The sequence below is a fragment of the Lycium barbarum genome, chromosome 1 (genome assembly GCF_019175385.1).
Source record: "Lycium barbarum isolate Lr01 chromosome 1, ASM1917538v2, whole genome shotgun sequence".
Lineage (NCBI taxonomy): Eukaryota > Viridiplantae > Streptophyta > Magnoliopsida > Solanales > Solanaceae > Lycium > Lycium barbarum.
This window is the reverse complement of record NC_083337.1, coordinates 17,407,623-17,424,196: the sequence shown is the minus strand read 5'-3', so window position 1 is coordinate 17,424,196 and position 16,574 is coordinate 17,407,623. Positions and strand designations below refer to the sequence as shown.

The 16,574-nt window shown below is 36.9% G+C and overlaps 1 protein-coding gene across 5 annotated transcripts; it reads left to right on the top strand.

Annotated features, from left to right (window-relative positions):
- Positions 1-1,907: 1,907 nt before the first annotated feature.
- On the top strand, positions 1,908-15,236 carry LOC132632740 (putative methyltransferase At1g22800, mitochondrial). Of its 5 annotated transcripts, none has more exons than XM_060348827.1 (12): positions 1,908-2,071; positions 3,083-3,214; positions 3,328-3,408; positions 5,911-5,989; positions 10,324-10,465; positions 10,568-10,637; positions 10,795-10,859; positions 10,944-11,022; positions 12,049-12,136; positions 12,925-12,989; positions 13,103-13,192; positions 14,904-15,236. In XM_060348827.1, the coding sequence occupies exons 2-12, from the start codon at positions 3,158-3,160 to the stop codon at positions 15,009-15,011; spliced, it is 924 nt and encodes a 307-aa protein (XP_060204810.1). In that variant the 5' UTR covers positions 1,908-2,071; positions 3,083-3,157; the 3' UTR covers positions 15,012-15,236. The 5 variants fall into 5 exon arrangements, with proteins under 5 accessions (XP_060204810.1, XP_060204794.1, XP_060204803.1 ...); XM_060348811.1 differs by having other exon boundaries at positions 1,909-2,071; positions 3,083-3,222; XM_060348820.1 differs by having other exon boundaries at positions 1,909-2,071; positions 3,077-3,214.
- Positions 15,237-16,574: the final 1,338 nt, after the last annotated feature.

Below are 16,574 nucleotides of genomic sequence, written 5' to 3'. Positions count from 1 at the left end.
TCCATTTCATGGTTGAGTTGATCTAAGTCTTGATTTGACTTGGGGCTTGTGACTTGTACCTTCATTGTTGCTTTATTGGTTTGCATTGATTTACCATGTTTACACTCATTTATGCATTCATACACTCATGCATGATGGAAATGGTTCGGTAAGGATTCATAAAAGACTTGTGGCATGATGCCTTGTGTTTGACATGGATATTGCTAATTATTCATAGTCCATACATACTAATGAACTGGAATACGTAGAGATATCCATTGTGATGTGAAGTTAGTGAAGAAGTTAATATAATCTTCTTGTTGAACTTGTGATACTATTTGATGGTAATTGTGGTGAGAAGTTAATATGATCTTCTTGATGAAAATGATATACTACTTCATAGTCGATCATTGAAAGTGATGTGACGATATATATATATATATATATATATATATGAATAGGCACATTTGACCAGGGGTGAGAATGTGGCCTAGTTAGGAGCTCCAGTCTGAGGAGTGGATCCGGAACGAGTGGTACATGGACACCATAGGTCCCCTACAGGTCATGACTTCTGGGCAATGACATCAGTGAGCATGTGTGTACAGTGTGTATTTGGCTAGTGCATTGCATGCACTTCATCATATTTTGCATTGTACGTTATTACATTTTATTCTACATTATGATATGCTCGTTTGGTTCTGATTTTGGTATGGATGCTGAATGCCTATTGTGCTATAAATATGACCATTGACTGAGTTAAATTGTGGATTAATGACTCTACCTAGGGCCGGAACTTGGACTTGTGATTATCAGGTGAGATTATTGAAACTTAATAGATTTGTGGTTTAGAAGCTTCATCTTAAGTTGTGATTTTGTTATGGGATATTCTGTGACTTAGAATTGGATTAAGTGTCTATCTGTTTATCTTGTTGATTTTATACTTATATGCGTGAACTAATCTTAGTCGGCTTATGATGCTTACCGGTACATTGTGTTTGTACTGATACTACCTTGCTGCACCCTTTTTGAGTGCAAATTGTGTTTCAGAAATTGCATCTAGACCACATCTCTAGCTTGAAACTAATTAGCTTGATCGGATCCGAAGGTGAGCTTCTATCCATGCCATGCCACCTGAAGATCTCTCTTTTCAGATGTCTACTTTCATTCCAGACATTATTTGCTATTATATTTGAGATATACTTATTCTTTAGACATTGTTGGTTACAGTCCTTGTACGATGACTTTCAGATTTTAGGGTGTAATAGTTAAGACTTTCGTACTTATATTAATCATTATTTATGACTTGGTCAGACTATTTATTCATTTACTTGTTCATTGATTGTTTAAGTATAAATTATTAAAGAAGTTAAAATTGGCTAGTGATTAATGGGTTAACGGGTAAGGATTTGCCTGCTAGTGATAATAAAGTCGGTGCCCGCATGATCGGTAATTTGGGCCGTGACACCGATAATACAATGGGCTACATCAACTGTAAACTAGATGCATGAACTGTATATATGGGTTATTTCCCCGAATTATTTTAGTCCTTTAATATATAATGCTTGATAGATGCGATCCTTAATGTATGTAAAATGTGATTATTGTCCGAAACTCTATATTTTTAACGGTTCACTTATTTTTTTTCTTTTTTGTCAAATACACCACTAGGCAGTAAAAAATATGCTCTCACGGTCCCAGTTTATATGACACTTTTTTTTAGTCAATCTAAAAAAAATGACACATTTTATTATTTAATAATAATTTAACTTTTAACTTTATTTTTGATGCTTAATCAGATGATCTATAACCCCTTAAATATTTTGACTTATTTTAGATCGTAAAATTAAAAATATTTCTTTATTTCTTAAACTCCGTGCCCAATTAAACTAATCCGGCAAATTGGGCACCGAGGGAGTAATATTTTTTTTTTTTGGGGCCGTCTCTCTCTTCTCCTCGCACAGACCCAAACTCTTCTCCATTTTCTAAAACACTGCAATTTACTTGCTTTATTTCTCTCCATTTTCATTCCATCAACATCACTCATTTACCCACTACTTGAATCTTGTCCATAGTGCACTTCAATAAAGAAAAGGTAATTTTATCTTTTGCCCTTTTTAGTTCTTGATCTCTATTCATTTTAAAAAAATAAATAAATAAAAGTAGTTGGTTTTTTCCTAGTGGTTACTGGATAAATGTAACAAAGATAAGTAATTGTTTGGGTTTTCTTAAAATTGGTCACTTTGAATGGGAAGTAAAGACTTTTTATTCTAAAAACAAAGTGTTTAGTTTCAACCATGAGTTATCTATATAAAAAAGAATTGATTGTGTGTATGATTATTTTTGTAAAGGTGATTGCTTTAACGTTAATTGTGCTGTGCTAAAGATTTTATTGTTGGCCTTTTCGATTTTTGATCTGTATTGATTTTTTCTTCAATAAAAGTAGCTGGTTTTTCTTTTTTGGTTACTGAATAAATGTAAAAAAGAGAAGTATTTGTTGGGTGAATGAAAATTGCTTCTGGGTTTTTTTTTTATTAAAAAAAAAAAATTGGTCACTTTGAAGAAAATAATGGAAAGTGCTGATTTTTTATTCCAAAAACAAAGTATTTAGTTTCAACCATGAATTATCTATATAGAGATTTTATTGTTGTAAGGGGTTAATCTCAAGAATGAATTTTGTATGTGAATCTATTATTTATTGGTTTATTGAAAGAGCTTCATGAATTAAGTTTACATAAAAAATGTGAAATTAAAAAAAAAAAAAAAAGTTAATGGTATTTGGAAATTGGAGTTGTTTGGACATGAATACAACTTGGAAAAATGTTGAATTTTTGTGAGTGATTTGGAGTGAAAAATGTGAAAACAGGTATTTGGAGTTTTCCGAATTCTGGAAAATTGTAACAATTCTATGTCCCAACAGGATTCCGGAAAAAAAGTGATTTAAATGAACTGCTAAGTTTTAGGGTTTAGGACTAAAATGATCATATTTAGCATACGTGAAGGACTATATGTATTTAAGTGTTATATATCAAGGACTAAAATAGTCCAATCCTCATACATTGAGGATCATTTTGATCAATTTCTCTGTCGGTCTGACCAGGAACAGGGCCATTGCAAAGTTAATTCGCAATGAGAAGAAGCATAGCTCTTTGTCGGAGAGGCCTAAGATCCTACTGTACTGATGCCGGAGATGGATCTCAGTGCTCCAAACTCAAAATATTTGATCGTCATCTTAAGCGTATGCAAGTAAAGCTTCTTCTATTTGTGTAAAAATTTAAATTTTTAATTTTTTTTCAGTTTCACTTACTCGTTTATTCTATGCATTTTCTGTTGGATATCCATGGTTTGCAGCGTGATAGAGCGGCTTGGTTGATGAAGCCTAAGGATTCTCTTGTTGATACTGTGGCTGAGAATTTACTAGATCGATTGGAGGTATTCAGTTTAACCTTCGTTTTTCCTTACTTTTTCTTGTACAACTATGTTTAAATTTTTGTGAGGTATTTGGTTTATGATAATATATTTATGTTTGAACCATACTGCAAAAGCTAATTTTTACTTTTTGCGTCCTGTTCATTTCTACTTTTGAGTATAATATTTCCTCCCATCCTTGCTGAAAGGTTGACACTGAGAAAACAAGCAGACAGAGACACTGATTAGGGAAAAAGTAATGGCATACAAAAGGAGAGATGAGTAAGAGGAAATTATGAGCATATTCTACCATCTAAATATCTAATAATAAACTTCATAAAGTTTCAACTGGTTGGAAAGGGTTTATGGTAGTAAACTGTTGGCCAATACTTTGAAAAGTCATATGCAAACCATGGCCATATTTTTAAGCATCCTACCTCAAATGGATCAGCTAGAATGAGTATCCCTTGGTTCTATTGAATGCTACATCTTCAAACTAACAAGAACTAATTCACCTTTTCATGATGTCATTACTTTACTCCCGTGGTCTATGCTCTATTTGCTATCCTTCAAAATACAACAACGTATGAGTAGTTGCTCCTTCTAAAGCTTGATGAATTCAGTGTGTTGATAGAGAAATATATCGGTTCAGTTGTGGTGTTCGTTAAATAAAAATTAAATGAGCCTCTGTTATTAAGGTTTACACATTATGTTTAGAACGATGCCTAATTTTTAACACATATGCGGCCCCTCAAACTTGTCAGTTTTTTTTCCATTTAGATGCCTAAACTAAGCTTTGTTCCTATTGAACACTTATTTTATACTTAAAGTGTACCCATTAGACATATCTTGATGACATGGCAAGCAGTGTGTCTTCCACATGACCTTGGACACGTAAGTGGCCAAACAGATAAATCTTCACCGGAAAAGTTTATCTCCGGCCTCTTTGTCTCCGGTCTTCTCCATATTTCCGGCCAGTTTCTTCTTCTTCAAAGCCACAATCTCCTGCCAAATCAATGTTCAACTTTCCTTGACTTAGTTTTCTCTTTTAAGCCAAAAAACACCTAGCAAAGAAAAATCATCTTTTGTGGGCAACAAATGGTCGTGGAAGCTAACGTGAAGCGACAAGAATGCCTAAAATTACTAGATTAAATTGAAATGTTGGTAGAAGAAGTAGAGAAGAACCAGAGAGCAAATCTTGAAGTGTTTAGTCGGAAGGTGCATGGGGTGATCTGGCGCTTTGAGACCCAATCAGATGACCTATATCTGATTTTTCTTCGGATATGAGCGCCACCCTTGCCGGATAAATGGAGTTTGTCGAAAAAAATTTGATGTATGATTTTCTTTTCCGGGCAAATTCTCATCTACCTTGCCGGAATCCTTTTCCGGCCTAGTCGTTCACTTTCTTCTTTTTTCCCTTCAAATCTTGGCATTTCTCTTCAATACGTGTCTGTTTTTTACTGGTTATATTTACCAGATCATAGGAAGTGAGACTCACGCACCTTAGCCTATTTAGAATTGTGAGATTTGTGTTCAATAGGCAAACTCGTGGATAAGTTCAGGTGTTCAATAGGAACAAGGCTTTGTTTAGGTGTCTAAATGGATAAAACTGACAAGTTTGAGGGTCTGCATGTGTATTCGTCCTTTTTTAATTGGTGAATGCGACTAGTAAATTTTGACATCTTGTGCTCTAATGTACTTCCTGTTACTATAAGATCTTTAACTATTGTTTAAGAAACAACTTCAATCAGTTTTAAATTTTGAGAAGAGGAAGCGGTAGGGAAGTCGCTTCCTAATGAATCGTCTAGAGTCCAAATCATCTGCCTCACAAGGAAGTCATATGGCTTAGGCTTGGGCTAGTTAGGTTGCACGTCTTCTAGAATCCTGGATAACTCATTTGCTCTTAAGTGTCATGTGGTTGATGGACTAGGTGTTGAGAATTATAATGCACGTTTGTTATCCATTGAATAATAATGCAAGGATTGTTATGCTTGAATAATAATATAGGAATTGTACTACGGTGTATAATAATAAAACAAATCGTTATGCAACGATTGCCTATTTTAGGGTTTTTTTTTTCTTTAGATAATATCCATGTATTGCCAATACATGTATTCTTATTCCACATTCTACTTCTTATCATATGATACATTGATTCTCGCGTAAGTTATGCCAGTATTAGTAATGTAGAGTTTAATGCCAAAAGTTAAGAGCTGCACTGGTGGTTTTATGCTGAAAATCGAATGTTGTATTAGTTACGCAGAGATTTCATTAGTATGCATAGTTAAATATTGCAAAAGAAGCGATGTATGCGGAATTTATGCCAGGAGCGTCTTTCCTTATGCAGCCAACGAATGACCCCTAATAGATTGGGATGCCATGGATCTGTTTCCACACATATGACTAAAAACGATTCCGTGAGTTTGTTGTTGATATACATTAACGCTTGCCTAAACACATTAGTTGTGATTTAATAGTGTCTCATCTATCAAGAGTTCATGCTTTACGTCATTTTGTATTTTGCAGGATTGTAAGAAAACATTTCCTACTGCATTGTGTATGGGGGGTTCTCTGGAAGCTATCAGACGATTATTGCGAGGACGTGGTGAGAAGAAAGTTTCTTGAGGCACATGTTTTAACTATTATTTCTTTATTTTTTTCAAATCAAGAAATAAAAACTATTGTTTCTTGATATCACTTGGTGTTGACTTGTCAGTTCAAAAATTTCATATTTGTCACGACCCAATTTATGAAGCCGTGAAGGCACTAACTCCCCTGAGTCAGTAAGCCATCCACAACCCAAATTGTAGTAAAAGAAGAAGTTAATGCAGAATTACCAGTCAATTTTTAAGTCTTAAATATCCTCAAACAACATAAATGCGGAAATGAAAGAACAACCATCCCCGAATCAGGTGTCACTAGTACAAGAACGGACCAAGATAAAGTATAAGTCTGGGAATACATCTCGAAATACATAAGTTGTCCAGAAACAAAAAACAGAAAGTAAGGATGATAGCTGAAGAAGATTCGGTGCCATGGATCACACAAATGGTCACCCCGAATCGTCTAGATGGTCTCCTCAATGGCCGGCGGCATCCCGAGATTCACTCGTGCTAGGAATAGAATCTGCACACAAAAAGGGTACAACAAGTGTAGCGTGAGTACAAAAACAACGGGTACTCAGCAACATCGTCGACTGCTATGTTGCTCGGACTCTCCAAAAATGTAGCCGCACCCATGTCGGATCCTTCAAAAATGCACTACTTTTGGAGGATCCGACACGCACCCGTGTCCATTTTTGAAGAGTCCGAGTAACATAGGTCGACTGACCCTAACAAAAACAGAGACGAGGGCTGGTTTACAAAAACTACTTCCACACTTAACCGCTATTAGTCCACAGTAATAATAATCATAATCCATACAATAACCTTCCGTTACAAGCCTAGATGAAGCATCTAAGTCCTCAAGTTCATCAAATATCCAAACGACATATAAGGCAGTACAAACAACAAATCAATAATTCATACAACAAGGAAACCAATAGAATATAATGATATGCAAATGTATGCAATGCAAGGCCTTTTCCATCTCCTGGTACACACATTCAAATTCTATGAATCGTGACCCATGAGGGACTCACGAGATCCATGTACCAACCTGGATTTCCCATCGGGTTCCTAGCCATTTCAGGCTTCCAATCACAATACTCAGCCCTGTAGGCTCCAAATCACAATACTCAGCCCTTAGGCTCACATTACCTGTCAGCTAGCCAGAATATCATCAGCATCACTCCATCCAGAATCATTATCCCTCGAACCTTTCACAAGTATCCTCAAATGCACATGAGATACCATAATAAGCATGAATATGACATGCATCACAATAAGCAATCAAGCTAAACAACAAAAACTCAATCATTAGCTCTTTTTCACTTTTAAACGAGTATTTAGGATTGATGAGACCACATGATCACAAATAAGACAGGTAATAAGCATAGAAACAATAAATAAGGGACCTCATATCCTAATCATAGACACAAATCAATCTATGCTATCAGCTAATGCCCAAAGCATGACATTCAAACCAGACTATGCAAATTAAATTATGCAAATACCCTTATCATGACATCGATATCCGATACAAGCGCTCGTCACCTCACAAGTATCGGAACCCCCTTCTGTTACCCCATTGTCCCCTCTTATTAGTTCAATTTTAACCGACCAAGACCCTTAAGTTAAGGTTCATAGTCTCAACATGCCTAGAATAGGAGTCCGAAATCACAGCGATGCCTTGCCTTTTCGTATAGCCTCCGAATGATCCCAATTTGTTCAAACACAGATTATACGTAAGAATATGAGTCAAATGATACTCATATTACCTTATGAAAGATTCAGGTTTAGAAAGTCAACCCAAAAATCCCGTCCTAAACCCGAAGGTCAAACCGTAATTTTGTAGGAAAATCGGGTTCAATAAGGTGAAATTATTGTTCTAGGAAGTCATATGAACCCAATGGTACCCATATTAGCATACTTTAAATCCGAACCCAAAAAGTCACCCAAATTAAGGTTTCGAGCCACGAAGGGCAAAATGGGAAATTCATTCCATAAATAGTTTACCCATGACCTATGGAGTCTGTAAACCAAAAACCAACTCAATCCAACATCATTTCCATGATTAATTCAAGAATCCTTATTTTAGACTTAGGGTTCATAAACCCCCACTTTTCCCACCTTAATTTATGATTTCTAGCATGGAATCCTTTAATAATCTAAGACATAATCGTAAAACGAAGGTTAGAATCTTACCCACGTGATGAAACTTGAAGAATCCCTCAACAATTCCCCAAAATCGAAGTCTAGAGCTCCAAATATGTGAATGGGGGATAAAAACTCGAACTAGGATATTTATCCTTCTATTCAGTGGTTCTCACAAAAGCGGTACTTTCTCGCATTTGCGAGGCTCACAAATGCGAGCTTCCACTTAACGCGGCCCATCCGCAGATGCAGCCATTTCTCCATAAATGCAGACCAGGCCCAGTCTACAAATGCGACCTCAACCTCGCAAATGCGGACTCAGGCCACTATTCTCACAAATACGACCCAAAACACGCAAATGCGGAGTTCGCAAATGCTGCCACACCAGAACCAGCAAAATTCTAGTTTTTCACCATTTCACTCTGAAAACCCAGACTCATCCGGAACCTCCCGGATACAAACCAAGTATGCGCCGTAGCTATAAAACACGCTACGAACTCACTCGCCCACTTGAAATTTCCAAAAGAGGTCATCTTGACCCGATCAACCCCAAATGCTTTAAAACTAGAATTCCACCCAAAATACCCCCGAGCCCTTAGGGAATCGAACCAACTACTCAACCAAGTCATGATCGACGTTCCAGACCTAATGAAATCGACGAAATTCCCAAAAAGACCCATTTACCCCCGATGTTGACTTTGGTCAACCAAACACTGAAGAATTTCCATAACTTCCATTTTCTCATTCAAATCACATCTGAATGCCTCGGGAATCGCATCACCCACCCCCACAAGTCAAATATATGCTAATGAAGCTAGGGGTAAAATAGTCAAAATAGCCAAAACGACTTAACGGTTCGTTACAATATTAAACATATTTTTTGAAAAAATGATGCTTTCATTTTGATAGCATAATTGTTAAGGAGAATAGGGAGCCTTATCTCAAAAAAACAAAAAAAACAAAAAAACAAAAAAACAAAAAAAAAGCATAGTGAGGTTTTAGTTGGTTAGAATTGGAGTAGTTAAACATGTCTTACGCGCTATAGGTTATGAAAATCATACTAACTTGAAGCAGTTACTTCTTTGGACTTTTGGCTCCTCCTTCTGGATGTTGTACACCTCATTGTGTAGGGTTGCGCCGCCCTGAAATGCGCTTATGTAAGAAATTATATTTTATAAGAATAATGTACGTGAAGCAAAATTAGACAAAATTGTGGTGCCTAAATTTAAATGAGTAAGATATGCTCAATTTCGTAGGAGAGTGGAATGATGATCAAGATGCAACTTAAAGAGCGAAAAAATAGGATGGTCCAAATGGTTCGAATCCCATCTGAGGCAAAAAGTTATGTAGTTTGCTCTCATCTTCTAATCTCGGTGGATAGAGTTATCTAGTACTTGTACTAGTAAGAGGGTGCAAGTATCCAATGAAATAGACGAAGTGCACCCAAGTTGGTTCGACACCATTGTTATTAAAAATTAGAAAGAAAGAGATCCAGAAAGGACCAAATATTCATGTCAAGGACTTGAAAACCCAGTCCCACCATAAAGAATATAACAATTCTTGCACCCAAAGGTGTAGTCTAGTATGCAATGGAGTGTGAAAGGTTTCGGGAGACCAAGGATCAAATTCCAGTAGAAGCAAAAAACGCTAGGTGATTTGTTTCCAGCTATCTAAGTCTTATGGGCAGAGTTACCTGGAACTTATACCGGAGGAGGAAGAAAGTACCCGAGATTGATTTATTGAGGTGCGCGGAAGTAAACGTTCTTCCTTTTGTTTGTTCATTTCTAATATAAAGAAGCAATTCCATACTGTAGTGATGCTTGAATAGATCTTTTCGGAAGCCATCAACCTCACGTAGGCTTGTATCCTTTTTGGGCATCCTCTATTTGCCAATAACTACATACAGAATTATGTTGCATGCAAAAGAAGAAAAAACAACAGTACTCCATAAGATGTCTCCATTATAAAGAAAGATCTCATTCATTCATCTGTCACTAATTTTCTGTCACTTGGGAATATGCTCTTTGAAGAAATTAGCCCGTCAACTAAAAATGATGCTCAAACCAATCTTGGCTCATACTGGAATTGAGTAATAATTTTGACCCTTCACGAACCACCTGATGAACGTGCTTATATTGTTCCATGAAGCTAGAGCATGATTATGGTCATACCTGTTGCTTTTCAGGTGGCATTGAGAAATTACTTATGATGGATACATCATGCGACATGGTAAAATTGTGTAAAGATGCTGAGCAGCAAATGCTAAATGATAACATTGAAACATCATACATTATTGGTGATGAAGAATATCTGCCCGTGAAAGAAAAGTACGTGTAACTCCGATGCTGTCCTTGATGAATGATTGGAATACCTTATTGATGGTGTAAGGAATAACATCCTTTTTTGATACTTTTGTTTCACATGGGAAGTTCCGTTGATCTGGTCATTAGTTGCTTGGGACTCCATTGGACAAATGATCTTCCTGGGGCAATGATTCAGGTGCTTGCTGTATTTGGTTGGACGCAGACAGATTACATTTCCTTCTAGTTCTTAGTTGTTTTCTTCCTTCTACATTTCTTAGTCGTTTCCTATTTCTTTCTTGAACTGAAAATGGCAATATCACCCAAGACACTTACTATAACTGTACTTCTACCAGAGCAGATTGGCTTTAAAGCCAGATGGCCTATTCTTGGCGGCTATTCTTGGCGGAGAAACATTGAGGTATTTCACTACCCTTATTTTAAGTGCATGCAGTCTCTATGTTTGTAGCACCTAATGTTTGTCATCTTATTGCTATTATCTTAGGGAGCTGCGGATAGCTTGCACTATTGCACAAATGGAGCGTGAAGGAGGCATCAGTCCACGACTATCACCCTTGGCACAAGTATATTATAGAAATTTGGCTATACACTGATTCTGAAAATTGTCTCATAGTTCTAGGATTTCTAGATTCTGTCAACACTAGCAATAATATCGAAATTCCTAGAGTAATGCATCTTCAACAATCGTATATCCAGTCTTTTTTTAATTTATAAAATTTTACAGTAGACACTTCTAGAAATTTTAGTTTGGCATGGTGACGAATTTCGGCCACTGTATCATGGATCATTTTTTGGTAACATAGATCTTATCGCCTAAAGATGCATTACATGAGCTGAATTTGTTAAATTTAGTAAATTGACTAGTACTCTTACTTTTTGGTTTCATATCAGTTGGTCAACCAAATTTTTTCTCTGCTAAGTTTCTTTTTTTAGTTCAATTGTCGAACATTTCTGTATAACATAGTTGTTTCTCATTACTCAAAAAGATAATCAGATTGTTTCTCTTTGAGCTGGACAATGCTATTATTTTGCATTCAAGGTAGTATGACTTTGGCATGTGGAGTGGTTATAGTTTTAACTTGACTGCTATTTGAGGGAAGGGAGTGTCGGAATATATATGGAATGAGGAAGGAATTATTCGTCGTCGAATGTGGATTTCGGTGCTTGGAAGGTCCAGGGAAATTCTTGTTCAACTGCAGTGTGCAATGTGCATTGTTTTCTACTTACACGTCAAAGGTTCATGTTCTGCAGTAGGGTTACTTGCTTCTCTGGCAGTGACGCGTCATTTCTTGTTATATACCTATTACTAATGGGGAAAATTTAAGGACGCAGTTATATATCGTAATGGAGGCAGTTATATATCGTAATCACAGTGAACACTGAAACTTGAGTAATAATCTGTTTAATTGTGGTGAAAAGCATTGCCATCTGGGCAGTTGAAGAGTCGGCTATTACATCATTGTTGGTTATTTAAGCTATAAACTGATAAATATTGTATATTGTTTGTTAGATGAAGAAAAGGTTCGTGTGAAGAAACTTACCAGAAAAAGAGGATTCATGAGAAAGAGCATATTAATTTTGTGTTGCAGGTGCGTGATGCTGGCAATCTATTGACTAGGGCAGGCTTTACTCTTCCAGGGGTTGATGTTGATGAGTATACAGTTCGATACAACAGTGGTAAGAGCTATGCTTCATTTGGTTTCCAACCTTGTATTCGAGCAGACGGCCAGTAAGGAAGCTCCTGTAAATTGCATGAATCAATCTATGGATATTTATTAAGATTTCAACCGCACTGCCCTTCTCCACTTTTTGCTCATGCAATTATCTAGGTTTCGGTAAAGTTTTTTATATGGACATACTTTCTTCTGAGTGATGATGGTTTTTTTTTTTTTTTTTTTTTTTTTTTTTTTTGAGAAAGGTAACAGGCTTGTATTGATAGTACAATCAGCACCTGGTTAGTGCTGATAACTGTATGTACAACTCAAAAAGCACCTGATGTAATGGTTACTTACAAGCTACCTATTAAATCTGTCAGGTCGCCTACAGCATCCAAAAATTCCTGTTTACACCTAAAATAAAACAAGGAAAGACAATTCATCCTCTTTTGAATGGAGCTGCTTTTGTCTTCAAAACATCTTCAGTTTATTTATGTCCGACCACTTTATTTTTCACGAGAAGATTCTTAAAAGTTTTTTCCCAATTTGAGTTTAAGATTCTGATTATTCAGAAAATGTTTAGCCAATATGTACATAACTCTGGTGCGCCATGTTGGTCTGTGGCCATCATTAGAAATTCCCCGTTATTTTGTTATTTAGAATAGCAATTAACTTTCATGTATTTTAGATGTGGATAAGTTTGCACATCAGCAAATGCGATTGAGGAAGTATGAATTTCTACACTCATTCAGTTGCATAGTCTTTCTTTATTGAATTATATAACCTTTCTTCTTTTTGCTTGTGTGGCAGCTTTGGAGTTGATAGAACATCTCCGTGCTATGGGCGAAACTAGTGCTCTACTGCAAAGGAGCAAGGTGGTTTTCTGCTGAAATTTCTTTATCTTTTCAACTTGATGAAGAATCCAAATTACGTAATTAGTTGTCTTATTGGTTTCATCATTCTAACATCCATCTTCTCCATGGATTAGGTATTGAAAAAGGATACGGCCCTGGCAACAGCAGCTATTTACGAGTCAATGTTTGCAGCCGAAGATGGCACAATTCCAGCAACATTTCAGGTGATTTAAGATGAATTGATGCTGAAAGTTTGTACATTTAGAGCCAAATAGTTGCTAGGCACTGGTCCATGGCCACCAATAGAATAAACTGAAACTAAGGTTAAGAAGAAGAAGAACGGAGCTCCAACATTACCCCTGTTAAAAGGATATTTTTACTTCAGTTATTTTTTCAAGTTATGAAATAAGTTCCTTCTGCCAGTCTCTCCTTGTTGTTCATTGATTGTAAGTTCCTCCGAGATTCTGCTTTTGTTATCCTCCAGTTTGCCACACACTTCTCTGTTCCACCTTTTTATGTCCGTCTTTAGGGGTCTGAAATCAGGAGTACCACTGTCCGAATATCCATCCCACTATTCGTCCACTCTTTCCAGAAAACCTTCAGCGCTTAGCCACGTATTTTCAAACATAAAGTACGGTCGACTTGGTTCCCAATCCTCGCACTCCAAGCATCAAAGGTTTGTGGTCTGGAGACGCTTTAGTCAAAATTTTCTGCTTGATTTTTCTGAAAGCGTCATCCCATTCTATTGACATGAGAAACCTATTAATTCTTTATGCTTGGGGATCATCATCTCTTGGACCATGTGTAAAATCCACCCTGTAAAGGAGGATCCACATGAGTCATCTCCTGTATAAATTCTCTAAATCTTTCCTTTGCTCTTGTTGTTCTTCTGCATCAGTTCTTTTCTTCCTCTTATTTGTTGTTTTAGTCACCCCCCAAAGCCCATGATACATCCCATAGACCTCCTATTTCTACCGGTTCCAACCATAAGTCTCCTCTGTCGCTGTCATTATGTGGTCCGTACACTGTGAGAAGCCCTTTTAAACTCTTAAATAAGCATGATCATATGAAGCCTCCCTCTTGAATTCTCATGCATGACCATCATCTTTCATCCCATAAAATAGTGGTGCCCCTAAAAAAACACTTCCTAATGGTTCTAATCCTCTCCAATCTGCCTGTCTACAATCCAAATCTGCTTAAATTAGCTGGGTGGTCCATTGTTCTACCTTTGTTTCCTGGATGTGCCACGTCTGGGTCCAATTATGAAGAAGCATTTTAAGAGTATGTTTTTCTTGATTGTTTATTCTCCACAAGTTCAGTGAAATAATATAATCTTCTTTTGTATGAGAGTGTCTTCTTCCTACCCTGCTTTTCAGAACTTTCCCCATACCCATAGTTGATCTTGAATCCCAGCTTTTTATGCACGTCCATCCTCTTTTGATGATCTCTGTTTGGTGTTCTTACACCAATCTGCTGTTGTTTCAAAGGTTTTTTCGCTTCTAGCTTCATGAATAGTCGAGGGCTTCATTCTTCACCATTCAAAGTAATTCCCAGCTGCTTGCTTGTTCTCAATATGTTTCTCCTGATCCACCTGTAAGCCTCGTTCTTCAGAGAGTTTCCATTACTGGTCGAATCAGAATCGTGCCATTGCAATAGTAGGGTTTAATTTGGAATCAGTGAGGACCTTTCTCCCATTTTGTTATTAAATATCCTCTTGCATCTTGTAGTTGGTCAGATTCCAGCTGCCTTGGGACTGTCAGTAAAGTGTCACATAAATTGGGATGGAGGGAGGAATTTTTACCAATTGTTGGTGGCAACTATGTGATATAGTGGGATTGTTTAACTACATCGTTTTTTTAGTGGCTTCAGCACGATATTGCTCTCTTGCTGCAATATATTGTAATATAATTGTGTGAACTATGTTTGTGTTTTCAGATAATATACATGACTGGATGGAGGGAACACCATTCTCAACAGAAAGCAAAGAAGAGGGGCTCAGCCACAGTCTCATTCCAGGATATCCATAAGCAATTTAGCAGTTAGGCTATGAAAGAATGGAGACTCCTGTAACTTAGATACTCTCTCACACCTAATTGTTTTCTAAGCATATTCATTACTCATGCATCATAATCATGCAAAATAATAGGTAATAATCGCAACTTTCAGCAGAACGGTCTCTGTAACTTTTGTTGTCTTTGGGAAAACCATTAGTGTACGTCTGTATTATGACGAGCTGTTGTTCGATAATCTAATCTGCTTGTTCATTTATTTGACGTTTGATCAAATCGATTAGTGTGTATATATTATCATATATCCATCTCTCCTTCCTCGTCTGTTTCTACCTGCAATCAGTTTAACGAGGAGTCAAACTGGCACTCCAAAATTTAGAACTTGAGCGGTTTCATGTCACCTCCTAACTAGGCAGTGACTAAACCAAGTAATGTATGAACAGAAGCTCCATAACACTAACAGACCACTAATTCCCAGAAGATCTCATTAATAGAAATCTCATCTAAAAAGTCAATACAATTGATGATTTGATATCACAAAATGTTTATAGGTCACCTTTAAGAGTTGATTTCTAACTTATTTAACAGGTTTTGACAGAGAAATAAGTCGTATACTAGTAATGGAAGGTGTGGTTTTGTATAAAGAAAAAACGATTCAAAACAATTGCAACGTGGTGGGAATGAGTCGGTGGAGATCATAGAATTCACAAATAGTAGTTATATGACAAAGGGTTCCACCTGTTGCGAGTTCTGAGCACAAGTGTCCAAATTACATGACAATTAATGCAATTGTAGTCCATACACTGACTCGTTTCTTCTTCTTCTTCTTCTTCTTTTTTTATTTTTTATTTTTATTTAATGACATTCGTGTCTTGGCTAGTTTTGTTGCACCACTTGATGCTTGTTGCCTTCCACCAATACAAGTATCGGATAATTCTGTTTACTAAGGCCTGAACACATGGGAAGAGATCACCTAGCGGATTTTCTCTCTGCAAAATTTTAACTCAATAATTTAGTCCTTAGATTGATGTTAACATTTCTTAGCGAATAAACGACTATTATTGCATTGACCTTAGTAGCTTGAGCCGCATAAACTTATGCCAATTAGAGCTCTACTGATAAACATGTACATTTGTGATGAGCCAGGCATCACGACTTTAAGATCATACTGATCAGTTGTGGTCCGCAAAGAATGACAGTCATGTAAAATTATAGTAACCTTCCTAAAAAAAATTGTCATTAGAGCAACAATGCTCATCTTTAAACACCAAAGTAGCAACTGTATACGGTAAAAACGGGATATAAGCAAAATCGGTGAGACCGGGGACCAGAGATAAGAAGAGACAGGCATGATCACCAAGTCTTCCCTTAGACTCAGTGATATTGCACCGACTGCGGTTGACCTGAAAAAAGTGAAGCGAATCTGTTTGGTCGGATATCACCGGACCAAACTCCGCATCACAGCCAGTCCGATTTCAGCATGACCGAGTTGATCGTGGCCGTTGGTCCGGTTTCAGCATGACCCAGTTGATCGTGGCCGTTAGTCCGGTTAATCAGTTATAAAATCGCCACGCGTCAACATCGTTCTGTCACATTG

Coding starts and splice junctions, on each gene's coding strand:
- LOC132632740 (XM_060348811.1), top strand. CDS start 3,106: ATGAGAAGAAGCATAGCTCTTTGTCGGAGAGGCCTAAGATCCTACTGT. Junction 12,137..12,924: donor TACAGTTCGATACAACAGTG/GTAAGAGCTATG, acceptor CTTGTGTGGCAG/CTTTGGAGTTGATAGAACAT. Junction 12,990..13,102: donor CTCTACTGCAAAGGAGCAAG/GTGGTTTTCTGC, acceptor TCCATGGATTAG/GTATTGAAAAAGGATACGGC.